The 13,017-nt window shown below is 51.3% G+C and overlaps 2 protein-coding genes across 2 annotated transcripts in view; both read right to left on the reverse strand.

Moving 5' to 3' along the window:
* The window catches only part of EXOSC6 (exosome component 6), a 1,375-nt gene extending 1,053 nt beyond the window's left edge, over nt 1-322 (reverse strand). The window contains exon 1 of the mRNA XM_027843263.1: nt 1-322. Coding sequence (XP_027699064.1) covers nt 1-312 — 312 coding nt within the window. The 5' untranslated portion in view covers nt 313-322.
* A 5,548-nt stretch (nt 323-5,870) lies between these two features.
* Nucleotides 5,871-13,017, reverse strand: part of AARS (alanyl-tRNA synthetase) — a 30,554-nt gene continuing 23,407 nt past the window's right edge. The window contains exons 14-21 of the mRNA XM_027843242.1: nt 12,232-12,438; nt 11,713-11,897; nt 8,817-8,925; nt 8,146-8,259; nt 7,645-7,764; nt 7,455-7,541; nt 6,700-6,813; nt 5,871-6,429 (exon numbers count right to left, since the gene is read on the reverse strand). Coding sequence (XP_027699043.1) covers nt 6,244-6,429; nt 6,700-6,813; nt 7,455-7,541; nt 7,645-7,764; nt 8,146-8,259; nt 8,817-8,925; nt 11,713-11,897; nt 12,232-12,438 — 1,122 coding nt within the window. The 3' untranslated portion in view covers nt 5,871-6,243. The remainder of the gene's footprint in view (nt 6,430-6,699; nt 6,814-7,454; nt 7,542-7,644; nt 7,765-8,145; nt 8,260-8,816; nt 8,926-11,712; nt 11,898-12,231; nt 12,439-13,017) is intronic.

The raw sequence follows: 13,017 nt of genomic DNA on the forward strand, positions 1-13,017 counted from the left end.
GCAGAGCAGGCGGCCGCCCGCGCTGCCCGCCGCCGCCGCGGCGCCCGCGCGCTCGCCCTCCACCGGCCGCGGCCCGGACACGGCGCACAGCACCTTGGTGCGGCCGGCCTCCAGGTAGGCCGAGCCCTTGGCCTGGCTCAGGAGGCCGGCGCGCGCGTACACCGGCCGCAGCCGCGAGGGGTCCCGGGGCCCCGCCGCCCGCCCCTCCCCGTCATCGTCGTCGCCGTCGTCGTCGGGCCCGGACCGCAGCGCGTACAGCGAGGGCGGCTGCGACTCCTCGGGCCCGCGGATGCGCCGGTGGTCCCCGGGCATGACTGCGACTCGCAGGCGCCGCGTCCGACGCCGCCGGCCGCTTCCGCTCGCGACCTGCGTGGAGCCCCGGCAGCTTCCGCCCGCCTGCGGGAGAGCGCTGCTGCCCGCTGCTGCCCCCTGCTGCCTGGGGGAGAGAGAGCTGCCGCGGGCCTGGAGCGCGCAGGCGCCCCGGGCCCCAAAGGCGACCCACGTGCACCGCGGAGGACGGTACCCGCGGGCTTGCGTGCACCTTGGAGGGAGGCAGCCCGCGCACCTGCGGGCGTGCATGCATGCACCTTGGAGGGAGACAGCCTGCGCATCCACGGGCATGCATGTACCTCTGAGGATAGCGCTGGGGTACCAGTTGATAATGTATGTCTAGGGCGGCACCCTCAGGCATGCACCTCAGAGGGCTGCAGCTGGGGCCCCATGGGCATGCACCTAGGAGGACAGCACTCCAACACTCCATTAGTCACCATTAAGAGGTCAGGCTCTTCACTTCCACTCTCACCAGGACCTCACTGCTTTGTATGTGTCCTGTTCTACCCTTGTGCCAAGACAGTCAGATCTAGAAAGATCTGCCCCATGCGCCTTGGGCAGAAGCATAATATTCTTGGCTATGTGAGGAGGCCGCAGGGCACCCTGCAATTCTACCGGCAGCCAGGTCTCGCTTTCTTTTTCAAGTTTAGTCCCAAGGTCAGTCTTCTGCTCCACCCCAGCCTTCAAATTTGGGGCTTCAAGAAAGAGCCTATACTGGTTTTAATTTTGACTTACATCACTAATGTGAAAATATGTTTAATATGAATGTAAATGTATAGCCGATATCAGATTGTGCACCGTCTTGGAGAGGGTGGTGGGGAGGAAGGGGGAGAAAAATTTTAAACTCAAAAGCATATGGAAGTGATTATTGATCAATCAAAATAAATTCATAAAAAATGTATACCTAAAAAAAATTTTTTTTAAAAGAGAGCCTAATATCTACCTTGAGTCCCCCATTCATTAATCTCAAGCCCAATTACCTACATGCAACCATCTCTTTTAAATACTTTGCACACCTTTGGCACTAGATGTGGGCCACTCTAAGTTACAACTTCACCCCACCGCCATTGCCACCCCCAGAGATGATCACAGTCCTGATTTCCCTCGTGGGGAGGGCATCAGAGAACAGGAAAAGTTTCTTGTAGGTGGTCTTTGATCCTGAGCTTTGAAGGGAACTCGGGATTCAGTCAGTGAGGAAGGAGTGCATTGGAGGTGGCGATGGTGGTTGTTCTCCATTCTTCATTCTGGAAGAGTTTTGTAAGATTGGAGGTGGGGTGTCGTGTGCACTGGGGAGTGAGGTCCACTTGGGCTACAAAGTATGTGAAAAGACGGAAAGGAGTCAGGAGGACCTGAGTTCAAATCCAGTCTCAGACACTTGACACTTTACTAGCTGTGTGACCCTGGGCAAGTCACTTGACCCCATTGCCTAGCAAAAAATCAACAACAATAAAAAGGTGGAAAGGCTGGTAAAGGGCATTCAGTGTCCCAGGGGTTTATACTAGATTTTAGAGCATCTAATAGGATCACTGGGGTTTATGGATCAGGGGAAGGTTATAGTCAGACCTGTGCTTTAGGCAGTTTTGTGAACGATGGATGGGAAGTGGAGAGATGAAGCAAAGAGTGATTTGAGAGCGTGACCCATGGCGGTGGTCCCTGGGCGATGGGGCTGGAGGCAGGTGATGTGTGTATGGGCAAGGAAGGAGATGGCACTTCATAGAGCCCTCACGGGAAGTCTCCAAATCTGGTCTTGAAACACTAGCTGTGCAATCCTGGGCAATTCATCTGACCTTTCTTAACCTCAGTTTCCTCATCTGCCAAATGGGAATGATGAGTTGTGAGGATTTAATCAGATGTTTGTGAAGCGGTTTGCAAATCTTAAAATACTAACTAAATGCTATTAGCATCAATGAGACTAGGAAAGTGGGACGCTTGACTCCCCCACCGTGCTGCTTGCCCCATTTTGGTGTGTGGTATGTGCGGTGAGCCAGAAGTCACAGAGTGGCAGGATGATGGTGTCTGCCCAGGACAGCGACGCTGGAACAAGGGCCCCTGCTATGTTGGAGAGGTCCGGCTTTGCTGGTGCACTTGCTGTCTGTCCCTCACACGGACACCCCCCACAAACTGGTCTCCCCTGTGACCAGTGGGGTCCCTGGTTTCCTTCCAGAGTCAGTCCTAGCTGGGGCCTTCCCATCCCACGTTAGCTCGTCCCATCTCTGTGTGGGAGGTCCTCGAGCCTGGTGCTGTGTGGCTCTTCTCTCTGTATTCCCAGCACTCGGCAGCTTGTGGGGCGTACAAAGCACTTCATAAGTGCTTGCTGTTTGAAAGAGCATAAGCTTCTCGAAGGCAGGGACTGTACACCAGCCCAGTTTCTTGCACATAGCAGGTGCAGAATGCTTCTTAATTCACTCATTCATTCACTTACCATCCCCTCAGCTGCTCTCTCCTCTCCTGGACTGTCACTGAATTTCAAGCTTTCTCCCTAAAACACGGATCCTGCTGCAGTTTCCCCACAAGAGTACACGCTGCAGGATGGTGATTTGCAAACTTTAAAAGCATTATAGAAACATGACCTCTAGCACCTCTGCAAAGGACCTTACTACTTAAAAAACCCCCAAACATTCCAGCATGCAAAGGACAAGAGGCTCGCAGAGGACACTGAACATCCACCACCTACTTGACCGTGAAAAGAGGCCATTCATGGGGCAGCTAGGTGGCGCAGTGGCTAGAATGTTGGTCCTGGAGTCAGGAGGACCCGAATTCAAATCCAGCCGAAGACATTTGACATTAGCTGAACGACCCTGGGCAAGTCACTTAACCCCATCGCCCAGGCAAAAACAAAAAAACACAAGAGGCCGTGTGCCTCCTGATGCCCAGGCTCCCCAACCCTTCCCTATCTTCCCTCATCCTTTTCACTTCAGGCTGAGGAAGCTACTGCTGCTGCATCTGCAGTCAGACCCTTAATCCCATTTCCTCAAGGAATCAGGCCCTTTGGCGATTCTTTCTCATTCTCTGCCTTTCCCTATCTATTGGCTCCATCAGCATAATCTACAAACATTTTCCCCCTTTGTAAAAAACCTAGACTCAACCAAAGGGGAGAAATAGGGTTACGTAGAGTGAAGGGAGAAGAAATGGGAACAATTTCTACATTGACCAAAATAAAGGAAAGGAAAACAGCTTTGAAAGATGTCAGAACTCAGGGCAATGCAGTGACTGGTCATGGCTTCAGAAGAATGAGGATGAAGCAGGGTTCCACCCTTTCCTTTCAGCAGATGGGTAGGTGATGGAGTCGATTGCAGGGTGAGGCATGCTTTGTACTGATGTGTTTTGCTATGAGGAAGAGTCTGTTTCAGGGGGTCCTAGGGAATAGGGAGTTGGTTAGTGAATGTAATGAAAAAAGGAAAGGAGTTCAGGAGTGGAAAACAATTAAGCAGTTTTGTTACTATATTGTATTAAATTTAGTATACGCTTTAAAGACCTAACAGCTTCAATTCCACATGCAAGCCTCTGTTGTTATGTACTGAAATGTTGTTTATTGATGTCTAATTAAAATATTAAAAAAAAGGTAATATTAAAAACAAAAGATGTAATTTTTTTTTCGGTTAAAAAATTGAGTTGCTTAGCGTGGGCAGATAACCATTAGCTGCCCTTTGGCACTGTGACTTTGAAGGCCATGAGCTCTCTCTGCAAGTCTCCAGAACAATTTTGGCTCATGTTGGCCAAGCCTGGGAGCTAGTGTGGGGAAAGGAGTCTTGATTTTCCTGGGAAGACTGTATGAGCCCAGACAGAGCAAAGACCAACGTGCACCATGCCACCACTAGTGAATACACGAAGTCATCACCAAACAGCTGCGGTATTTGCGTCCAATACTTTTGTGACCAAAGCTGGTTCCAGGTGACTGACATTAAACTCACTTCAGTACTCTAAGTACTCTAAGAATGGCAAGTTAAATGTGCTGTCACTTGGCAATCACTGTATCATATGGTTTTGTTAACTTGTGTGTGCTTGAAGGACGATCCTGTGGATTGGGGGTATAAAACTAAGATGGAGACGACATCTTCCACCTGGACCCCTCTTCCTTACTTTGGGGGGCCACCCTTGAGTCTCCTCTGCCTTGCCTCCCCTCTCATCATCCCCTGGTTTAGTGGGTTTTACCTCTATCAAACACCTTTGCATTCTCCCCTTCATCACCCTGGTCCACCTGGACTAGAAGCTTCTGTCTGCCTCCCCGCGCCTTGTCTCTGATCTCTCTCTCCCCTCTCCAATCTTTCATGCAGTGGACAAAGCCATCTTCCCACTGCACTCCTCCGGCACAGTCCTGGGATGGTCTGGATTCCGTGAACTTTCTGACCTCATTTTGAAAATGACCCTGTCACACAGGCTACTCCTAGACAGACTGGCCATCTCCCCTCCCTGAGAGCTGAGCTCTTCGTTCAGGGGCATGTAACTCATGCCCTCCTCCTCTCTTACAGCTCTCATGCAGGCTTCAGCCTGGCTCCCATGTGTCCTCAGATCCCCTTTCTTGAACACGTTGTGTCCCCTGGAAGCATCTTCGGTCAGTGAAGGTTGTGACGAGCCTGGTTTCAATCAGGTGCTGCTAGTTTGCTCAACATCACGGCCCCTCCCTACTGGCCAGTTTCAGGTAGAGACCAGGCTCATCTGAGCCAACAATGGCTTCTTTCTTCTTCAGGAAGCTCAGCTGTTCCTTCTCTTCCCGATTGACTTGAGCCAAGTATGCAGGTGGTCATATTCTCTAGTGAGTTCAGGTATGGATGGCCCAGTCTGAGGCTGTCCAGTACTTAGGACGTGCATCTTGGAAGGTCAACAGAGCCCCATTTTTTGGTTGGGAAGTACTCTCAGGTTGCCCAGGCCACCTGGGCCTTACCCAGGGGGCTTGATCTCTTAAGAGAACACAGTGCTCGCACCAATTCCAGGCAGGACCTCGACGTGTGCCTTCATTGGTCCAAGGACTTCCCAGAGAGGACATTTCCTCTACCAGTATAGATCAGACAGCAGCACCGGCTCAAAGTTCATTATCTTACTGAGCTGCTCTGTGGGGCTGAGGTGGGTCAGTGACTTGCCCAGGGTCACCCAGCAGGTGCCAGAGAAGGATATCCTTCCTGCCTCTGAGGCTCACTCTCCCTTTCACAGTGCATGCCAGGGATCCCTCGGCCAATGAGCCTTTAAAGAAGGTCTGGTGCCACTGAGGCCCTATCCCACCCTGACCATGGAGAGACCACTCCCATCCCCTCTGCTGGGGTTCACAGGGTTTGGTTCAAGTTCCTTCCTTTCCCAGCCTAGAGAAGGAGCCCAGAGAGAGAAGCAGGCCTGGGGACAGTAGCTTAGGGAACAGGCTTTGGACTAGGGCCATTTTAATAAAGTCCCCCCCAACCCGGAGCTTCCCACATGCACCTCCCCATCTTTTTCTCCACAAAGTTTCCCGGGACAACCGAATGGCTCTGGGCTCATACCCAGTCCCTTCAACTAGACCCTGAGAGGAAGCATGTTCTGAAAGGCCGGCTTCAGACCACGACCACAAGACATCCACTTTCATCCCATGTGGTTCTTTAATTCTGATACAGCCCTTTCCACGTCTGCTCCCAGAGGGATGGGTCTGCTAGGACGGACACTCAGGGGTGTGAGTTGTGTGTGACAGCAGTCTGGGGGAGGTCAGGATAGCAGCAGCATAGCCCAGGCTCCCAGGTAGAAGTAGTGCTTCCAGGGCCCAAGGGAGTTCAGCCCTGAGGCAGAGACTGGTGGCTCATGGATTATGCTATAGTTATTGTTAGGGTGCATGGTTGAGATGGAAAGGATTATGTAAGATGAAGTCTGAAGCGTTCCAATGCCGCTCGCTGTGGTGAAGCGAGACACCTGTTGGTGGACGTGGCGACCGACTGAGGCAGGAACAGTTTGCCCTCAGTTCTTCAGGTCTCCCAGCTGAAGGTGAGCAAAGGACGTGGCGAGCCTCAGGGCCTCCTGCAGGCAGCCCACGTTCTTGCCTGTGGCCTGTGCCGACACATCTTTGCCACCACCCTTGCCATCCATCAATCCTGACACCTGCTGCACCCACTCACTGGCCTTCAGGCCCCTGTTGGCTGCGTTCTGGAAGAAAAAAAGGGGACTCGGATGCCGTCCTGCAGGAATGGAGATGCTGAGCTAACATGGCAGGATGAAGAGCCCATGGCCTTGGCATGACACCTGCCCCAAGAGACATCCTCCCACCACTGTCCACCGCAGACCAGGATGGGAATCAAAGTCAGGATGCAAGGGCTAGCTGGGCCTCAGTCACACAAACGGGCTCTCATCTGCCCCAGGGGAGAGGGATGAACATGGGGCACTTCTGGCAGGGCCTGGGAAAGACCAACTACACACCTGAGGGACTTGGCATAAGCAAATGATCTTGTTAGCTTCATTATCCACCGTGAAGAGCATAGCAGAGGTCTCCGGGGAATGCGTCTTGAAAAGCTTCAGAGCTTCATTCAGGGCCTGCAGGGACAATGGCAGCTCAGGTGGCAGGGAGGCGAGGGGCCCAGGGCAGCCACTTCCCACTAGGAGTTCTAGGGAAGGCCCCGGGGGAACCGGCAATGCTCTCCCACCGCCCCCCAGTCGGGACGCGGGGGCCTCATGGGCTCTGGCTCTTTCAGGGTGACCCCGTCCTTGGCATTCTCTGCGAACACCATTGCATACGCCTACTGTACTCGCACAAGGCGGGCACTCGAGGGATTTGCTACAATTTACTAGACTGTAGCTCATCTGGGGCACACCTAGCACAATGAAGACAGTGCCTGTTGAAGGCTAAAAAATGAATCTGTTAATGAAACAACGATCTGTCTCTGACACAGTTTCTCCTCTCAGCCCTGGGCGGCTGCTCCTTTCGTCCCAGAGAGCAGGCTCTCAGATGACAAGTCTCTGGCCACCCAAGCTGAAGGGTAACTGAGCAAAGTTCAGGGCTGATGTCCAGACTCCCGTCCACCCAAGGGCGGATGTGTCCTGGAGCTCAGCAGAGCAGCACAACCACAAGGGAAGGGACACCGGAAACCTCCGCGCCCGCATGGACGAGGACAGCCTGCGGTAACAGCTTCCTAGCTTGGGCGTCCCCAACCACGGAGCCAGATACAAGGGAGTACCTTGGCTGAAGCGCCGCTCTCCATCTCCATGATGACCAGAGGCTGGTTGGGCTGACTTTCGATGAGCTGTCTGGTTCTCTCCAGCACCTGCAGATCAAACACAAGACCAGCCTCAGGCAGCCGCAGAGCAGACGTGCGCGTGCTGTCAGGTGGGACAGCAGGCTCCCAGGAGCAGAGCCTTCCCGCTCACCCTTTTCTGAATGTCTGCTTTGCTGGCCCGGTCGAGGTCATCCATGACCTTCTTCAGTGCTTTGAGGTTCTCTCTCAGTTCGTCCTTCTGCCACTGGGGAACAACTGTGGTGGCCAGGAGCTGAAATGAGAGCAGTCAGGATTGGAGGGCTTTACCCCCCACAAGCCCTAAGTTTTATTCAACTGCGATACCTCCAAGGAGGAGGACAGGAGTAAGGAATAGACCGACTGATCCTGAAACTAGCAGAGAATTCCCAAGACAGGCACTGATTTACCTGCAATTAGGAGTCAGTTACATGGAGAAAGAAGCAAGCAAAAAAAGACAAAAAGGCTGGTAGAGTTGAGCTGCCACGTGAAGGTAAGCATGCAACAGGAAAAGTCCTGTGAAGTCTGGGAATCGGAGCATCCCCGACATCAAGAGAGCTCTGCTAGTCAGATGTGCAGCTGGTGAGGACCCCCAACAGACCACGCCCACTCAGTGAGAGGACAGGTTGATCCGTACCTCACCAAAGTCAGAAATCTCCCTCTGGACGTCCTTGTTCGGAGCTGTCTGGGCCTTCACTTTAGCTTCCAACTCAGACAAAGACATCTTCAAGCTGTCTGCTTTCCTGAGTGCCTAGGACGCGTGAGGGGGGACTTCAGGGAGGGAGGCTACAGAATCCAACAGAGACAATTCCCACCTCTAGTCCCACCTTCCAAGCCTTCAGGTTATGACTGTACATGATCACCCACAGTCTACACCAGTGGGGAGGCTACCAGTATATGGGGCCAGGAACGCATGGTCAACACAGCTTGCTCCAGAGGAAGAGGTCGCCATGTCACCTCTTCAATGAAAAGACAGCACTTCAGATGCAGAGGGGCCCCATTAGCTTGAGAACTACAATGCCCTTTGAACCGTCCTTGAAATTACTAATAGCAGCTGATATTTCAGAGAACTTTTAGGTTTTCAAAATTCTGCCTGTATTATTTTATTTGATCGTTGTCACAACAACCCTGTAAGGTCAGTGTTGTTATGCCCATTTTATGGATGATACTGAGGCAGAGAGTTCAGTGATCCGTCCAGGGTCACACAGCTAGGAGGCATCTGAGGCAGGATTTGAACACGGGTCTGAAGGATTCCAGGCCCAGGGTCCCATGCCCCCTAGCTGCCAGACTCAGGCCCCTCACGCTCACCTTCTGAGCCTCAATGCCAGTGACTGCCACAATCCTCCGGATGCCCTTGGCAATGGCTTCCTCACTCACAATCACAAAAGCTCCGGCGTGACTTGAATTCTGCAAGTGCCTAAAAGCAACCAAAGCCAGGAATGGACAACAGTCGCACAGTCGTGTCTCTGTGCCCCTCCCAGCCCACCTCGGCCGTCACACAGGAAGTGCTTCATACACACAGCTGCTCTGCCCACTCAAGGTGTCCAGGACAGCCTCGTGGGGAGGCCCAGTGACCCAGCTCCACGCTGATCCAAGATCCCACGGCCAGGCATAAAGCCCAAGGGGTCAAAGAGAAAAAAGCCCCGACACACCGAAGTAATCACGACAGCACTTTCTAGAAGAGCAAAGAACTAGAAACAAGGCAGATGTCTGGTCAATGAACTGGGGAACACAAGTGAAATGGATCATTACTGTGCCCTAAGGAATGATGAAGACAAAGAATTCAGCCATGCAAAGTCTCAGGCTCTGATTCAGAAAACGATATAATGTGAGCGGTAAGAACAATCAAAAAGAAATGGAACAATGTGTACTTAGAACCACCACCCTCTGCCCCAAAGGCAGGAGACAATGCTCTTCCCTGCCTTCTTGGCACTGCTGGGGCTGACATGCTGATTATGTTCCCCACCCCCACTTTCCTGTTACCAGGATGGGGAGGGTGAAAAATTTGAAAACGAAGCTAACTGAACACCAAAAGAAATCAATTTGAAAAAGGTGTACGCTAGCTAAGTGGTAATAAAATGGAAGCAGGAGAAGAGCTGGCAGCACGGAATGGCAGGGAAAGCACCAGGTGGAGAATAGTTAGACCTGGGGGCCGATTCCCGGCTCTGTGACCTCAGCAAGCTGTCGCCCCTGGGAGGCCCGCATACACCTTCCTCCTCTGTAAAGTAACGGGCTGGTCGACTGCCTGTTGTTTGCAAGTGCTGTGGACGGGCAAAGGCCCTCGAGATGATGAACAGGCTGGCAATTCTGCACATGAACCCCCAATTCTACGTCTTCCAACTTGTTTATCTAAAGCTTCTCTGGCCTGATTCAAGATGGTCATTTTGTGGCCTACTCTGTGGATGTCTCTAGTTTCCTGCTTTCTACATAGTTGAAAGGGACATGAGAAGGAATTCCATCCTATCTCATTACTTTATGGAAAACACTGTGGCCCAATCAGGGCAACTAGTATGTGGCAGAACTCAGATCCAACCCCAGATCTTCCAAATCCAAGCCCCTCCAAGCCTTTGCTAATAAACATTTAAATGCCTCCCACAGGCAATGCACTGCACTAGCTCTTGAGAAGATACAAACACAGGCAGAACTCTGCACTCACTGCACTCTTCTCTATTAAGAACGCCTTGAATATATAAGCAGCTTATCACCCAGGAGAGAAGCATCCTAACACTCCCGCCCCGGGGAGGGGAGGAAGGGGCCAGTGGTCCTGCTGGGGTGGGGAGTTTTAGTGTCTCTAAAGGACAGAGGCTATAAAACTCCCTAGAAGGGAAATCCCAGGAAGATCTGGGCTATGGTCAGACCTCCCTGAGCCTCGATGTTGTGAATGGAGGAAAGGACTCCCCATGTAATCAGGGATATATAAATGAAAACAAGCCGGAGGTATCGCCTCCTACCCATTAAATTACCAGAGACAGGAAAATTTAATGTTAAAGGACTTTGGGATAATAAGCACAGTCCACTATTGGCAGGGTTGTGAACTGGTTCAACTGCTCTGGGAAAACAATTTAGAATTCTGCAAGAAAACCCATTCATACCCTTCGGCCCAGAAACTCAACCATGGGATTATACCCCAATGTAGAAAATTACAGCAAGAAAAGACTACGTACAGAAATATTCATAGCAATATTATTTTTGGTAACAAAAAGTGGAAAATAAAACATATCCTCAATGAATGGGGAATAGCTGAACTTTGGTATATGAATGTAATGACCCTTACTGTGCTGTAAGTAGGTAGTAAGACTACGGTTGATGCTCAGTCATTTTTTTTAGTTGTGTTTGACTCTTTTTGAGCCCATTTGGGTTTTTTTTGGTACTAGAGTGGTTTGCCTTTTCCTTCTCCAGCTGATTTTATAGATGACGAAACTGAGGCAAACAGGGTTAAGTGACTTGTCCAAGGTCATACAGTCAGTTAGTGTCTGAGGACAGATCTGAACTCGGGTCTTTCTGACTCCAGGTCCAGTGCTCTATGCACTATGGTACCACCTAGCTGCCCAATAAGACTATTACTTTATAAGTAATATGAACCTAATTAACAATTATTCATAATACATATAGAAACTATTAGGCCTCCTTTGGTACTTTTATGCTGTCATTTTGTTGAACTTTTTAGAGGAATGTACTTTGTAGGGGGCTTGCTTGTAGGGAGATTTCTAGGAATCCCCAGGTATTCTACATTCCCCCACCCCTACTTCCTACCTCCCCCAATTCTTAGTGGTCTCTTTCGTCACTTCATAATGTAGCTCAGTCTTTGGAATGGCCTGTACTCTGAGTTTCCTTTACTAATAGGGTCTTCCTAAAACTGAAACAGCTGGGACATCGGGGCCTTGGTTAGTAGAACCGATGAGCTGGTTCCACAGTGTAAATGGGGTCTCATTTGGGGGTTCAGAACCCCCAGAGGCAGGCGGAGCTTTCCAAGGGGGATTAGCTGGAGGCCAGGGAAAAATATCAAGGACTCTGTAAGTACTACCTACTACCTCTGGCCCCTCTGAATACACAGCTAGCCGCGTCGCCAGCATCAGCCTAGAGGACAGGCCTATTCAAGTGACTAGATAACGAATTTCAAACTCTTCTAGGAAGCCGTGCACCTCCCCCAGAAGACCCTGAAACACCACCAGTCAATAGCAGTTGATCCCCGTTCGTCACTCACGTTCCCCCACAGAACTCCACTGAAGAGAGAGAGCCAGCGGGGCCTGAAGGGTCTTCCAGCAGCTTGGCCACGGAGAAGCCAATGGAGACAACACGCACTGGGTCGGGATAGGTTTCATCAAAAACAGCCCGTAGCCCTTGGATGGCTTTGGCTGCTGCCAGGGGGCAATCCTGGGCGTATACAGGCTATGAGAGAAGACGCAGGCAGAGAGGGGGGCATGAGAATGTGAAAGGTCCTTTGGGGGTCCAACAGTGTTCATGAAGGCAGGGAGGGGATGGAAGACAGGCTGCTCTAAATTTCCAAACCCATTTCCAAGACTGGCTTTCCCTGTGTGGGCCTCCTGATTAAATAAAGAGGCTATCTGAGCTGCAGAGAGCAATGGTGGCTAGTTCTAAGGATAGACTGGGGAGCCAGGGGCCTGATTAGCCACTGAGGCCCAGGAGATGGCAAGGGAAAGGTTAGTGGAGGTGCAGGAGGTTGGGGCCTGAAGGGCTTAAGTGCAGGAGCCAACTCACAAACCTTGGCCGCCTTTATCATCCCATTCGCAATCTTTTCCACCTCCTTAATCTGCTGGGTGGACATTGCGCCTTTGGCAGTAAAATCAAAGCGGAGGCGGTCTGGCGCTACCAGGGAGCCCCTCTGGTCGGCCTCCCCAAGCACGGAGCGCAAGGCGAAGTTCAGGATGTGGGTGGCGGTATGGTTGCTCATGACAGGTCTGCGTCGGGGCTGGTGGGAAAGAGGCCACAGAAATTACAGTACGCTGCTGACTCAGTGTGGGAGCTTGGGGCTCCTCAGGGGTAAGGGAGATTAAGAAAAGTGCACCCTGGAAGAAGTCATCACTAAAAACTGAAATGAACTCAGTATGGACATAATTAAGAGTTGAGACTTAGTAAACCTCCATATTATTTCATTAATTACAATGAACAATATCTACTATAATGGCTTTCAATTAATTAACCAATAAGCATTTATAAACTACTTAATAATTCACTGGTAGCACAGTGGATAGAGGAATGGGCCTGGAGTCAGGAGTTCAAATCCAGCCTCAGACACTAGCTGTGGAATGCTGTTTCCTCACCTGTCAGATAGGGATAACAGCACCTGCCTCTTGGGAATGTTATGAGGATCAAACAAGACAGTATTTGTAAAGTGAGGTATAGCGCCTGGCATGGAGGAGGAGCCCCTCTTCTCCCTGGCAGCATGCTAGGTGCTATGGGTGCAGAAAAGAAAAGGCAAGTGCTGCCTGCAAGGACCTTTCATTCTAACAGCAGACCACCTAACCTAAGCTGGCATATACAAGACAAA

Source organism: Vombatus ursinus, unplaced genomic scaffold, assembly GCF_900497805.2.
Source record: "Vombatus ursinus unplaced genomic scaffold, bare-nosed wombat genome assembly UNPS02014900.1, whole genome shotgun sequence".
Lineage (NCBI taxonomy): Eukaryota > Metazoa > Chordata > Mammalia > Diprotodontia > Vombatidae > Vombatus > Vombatus ursinus.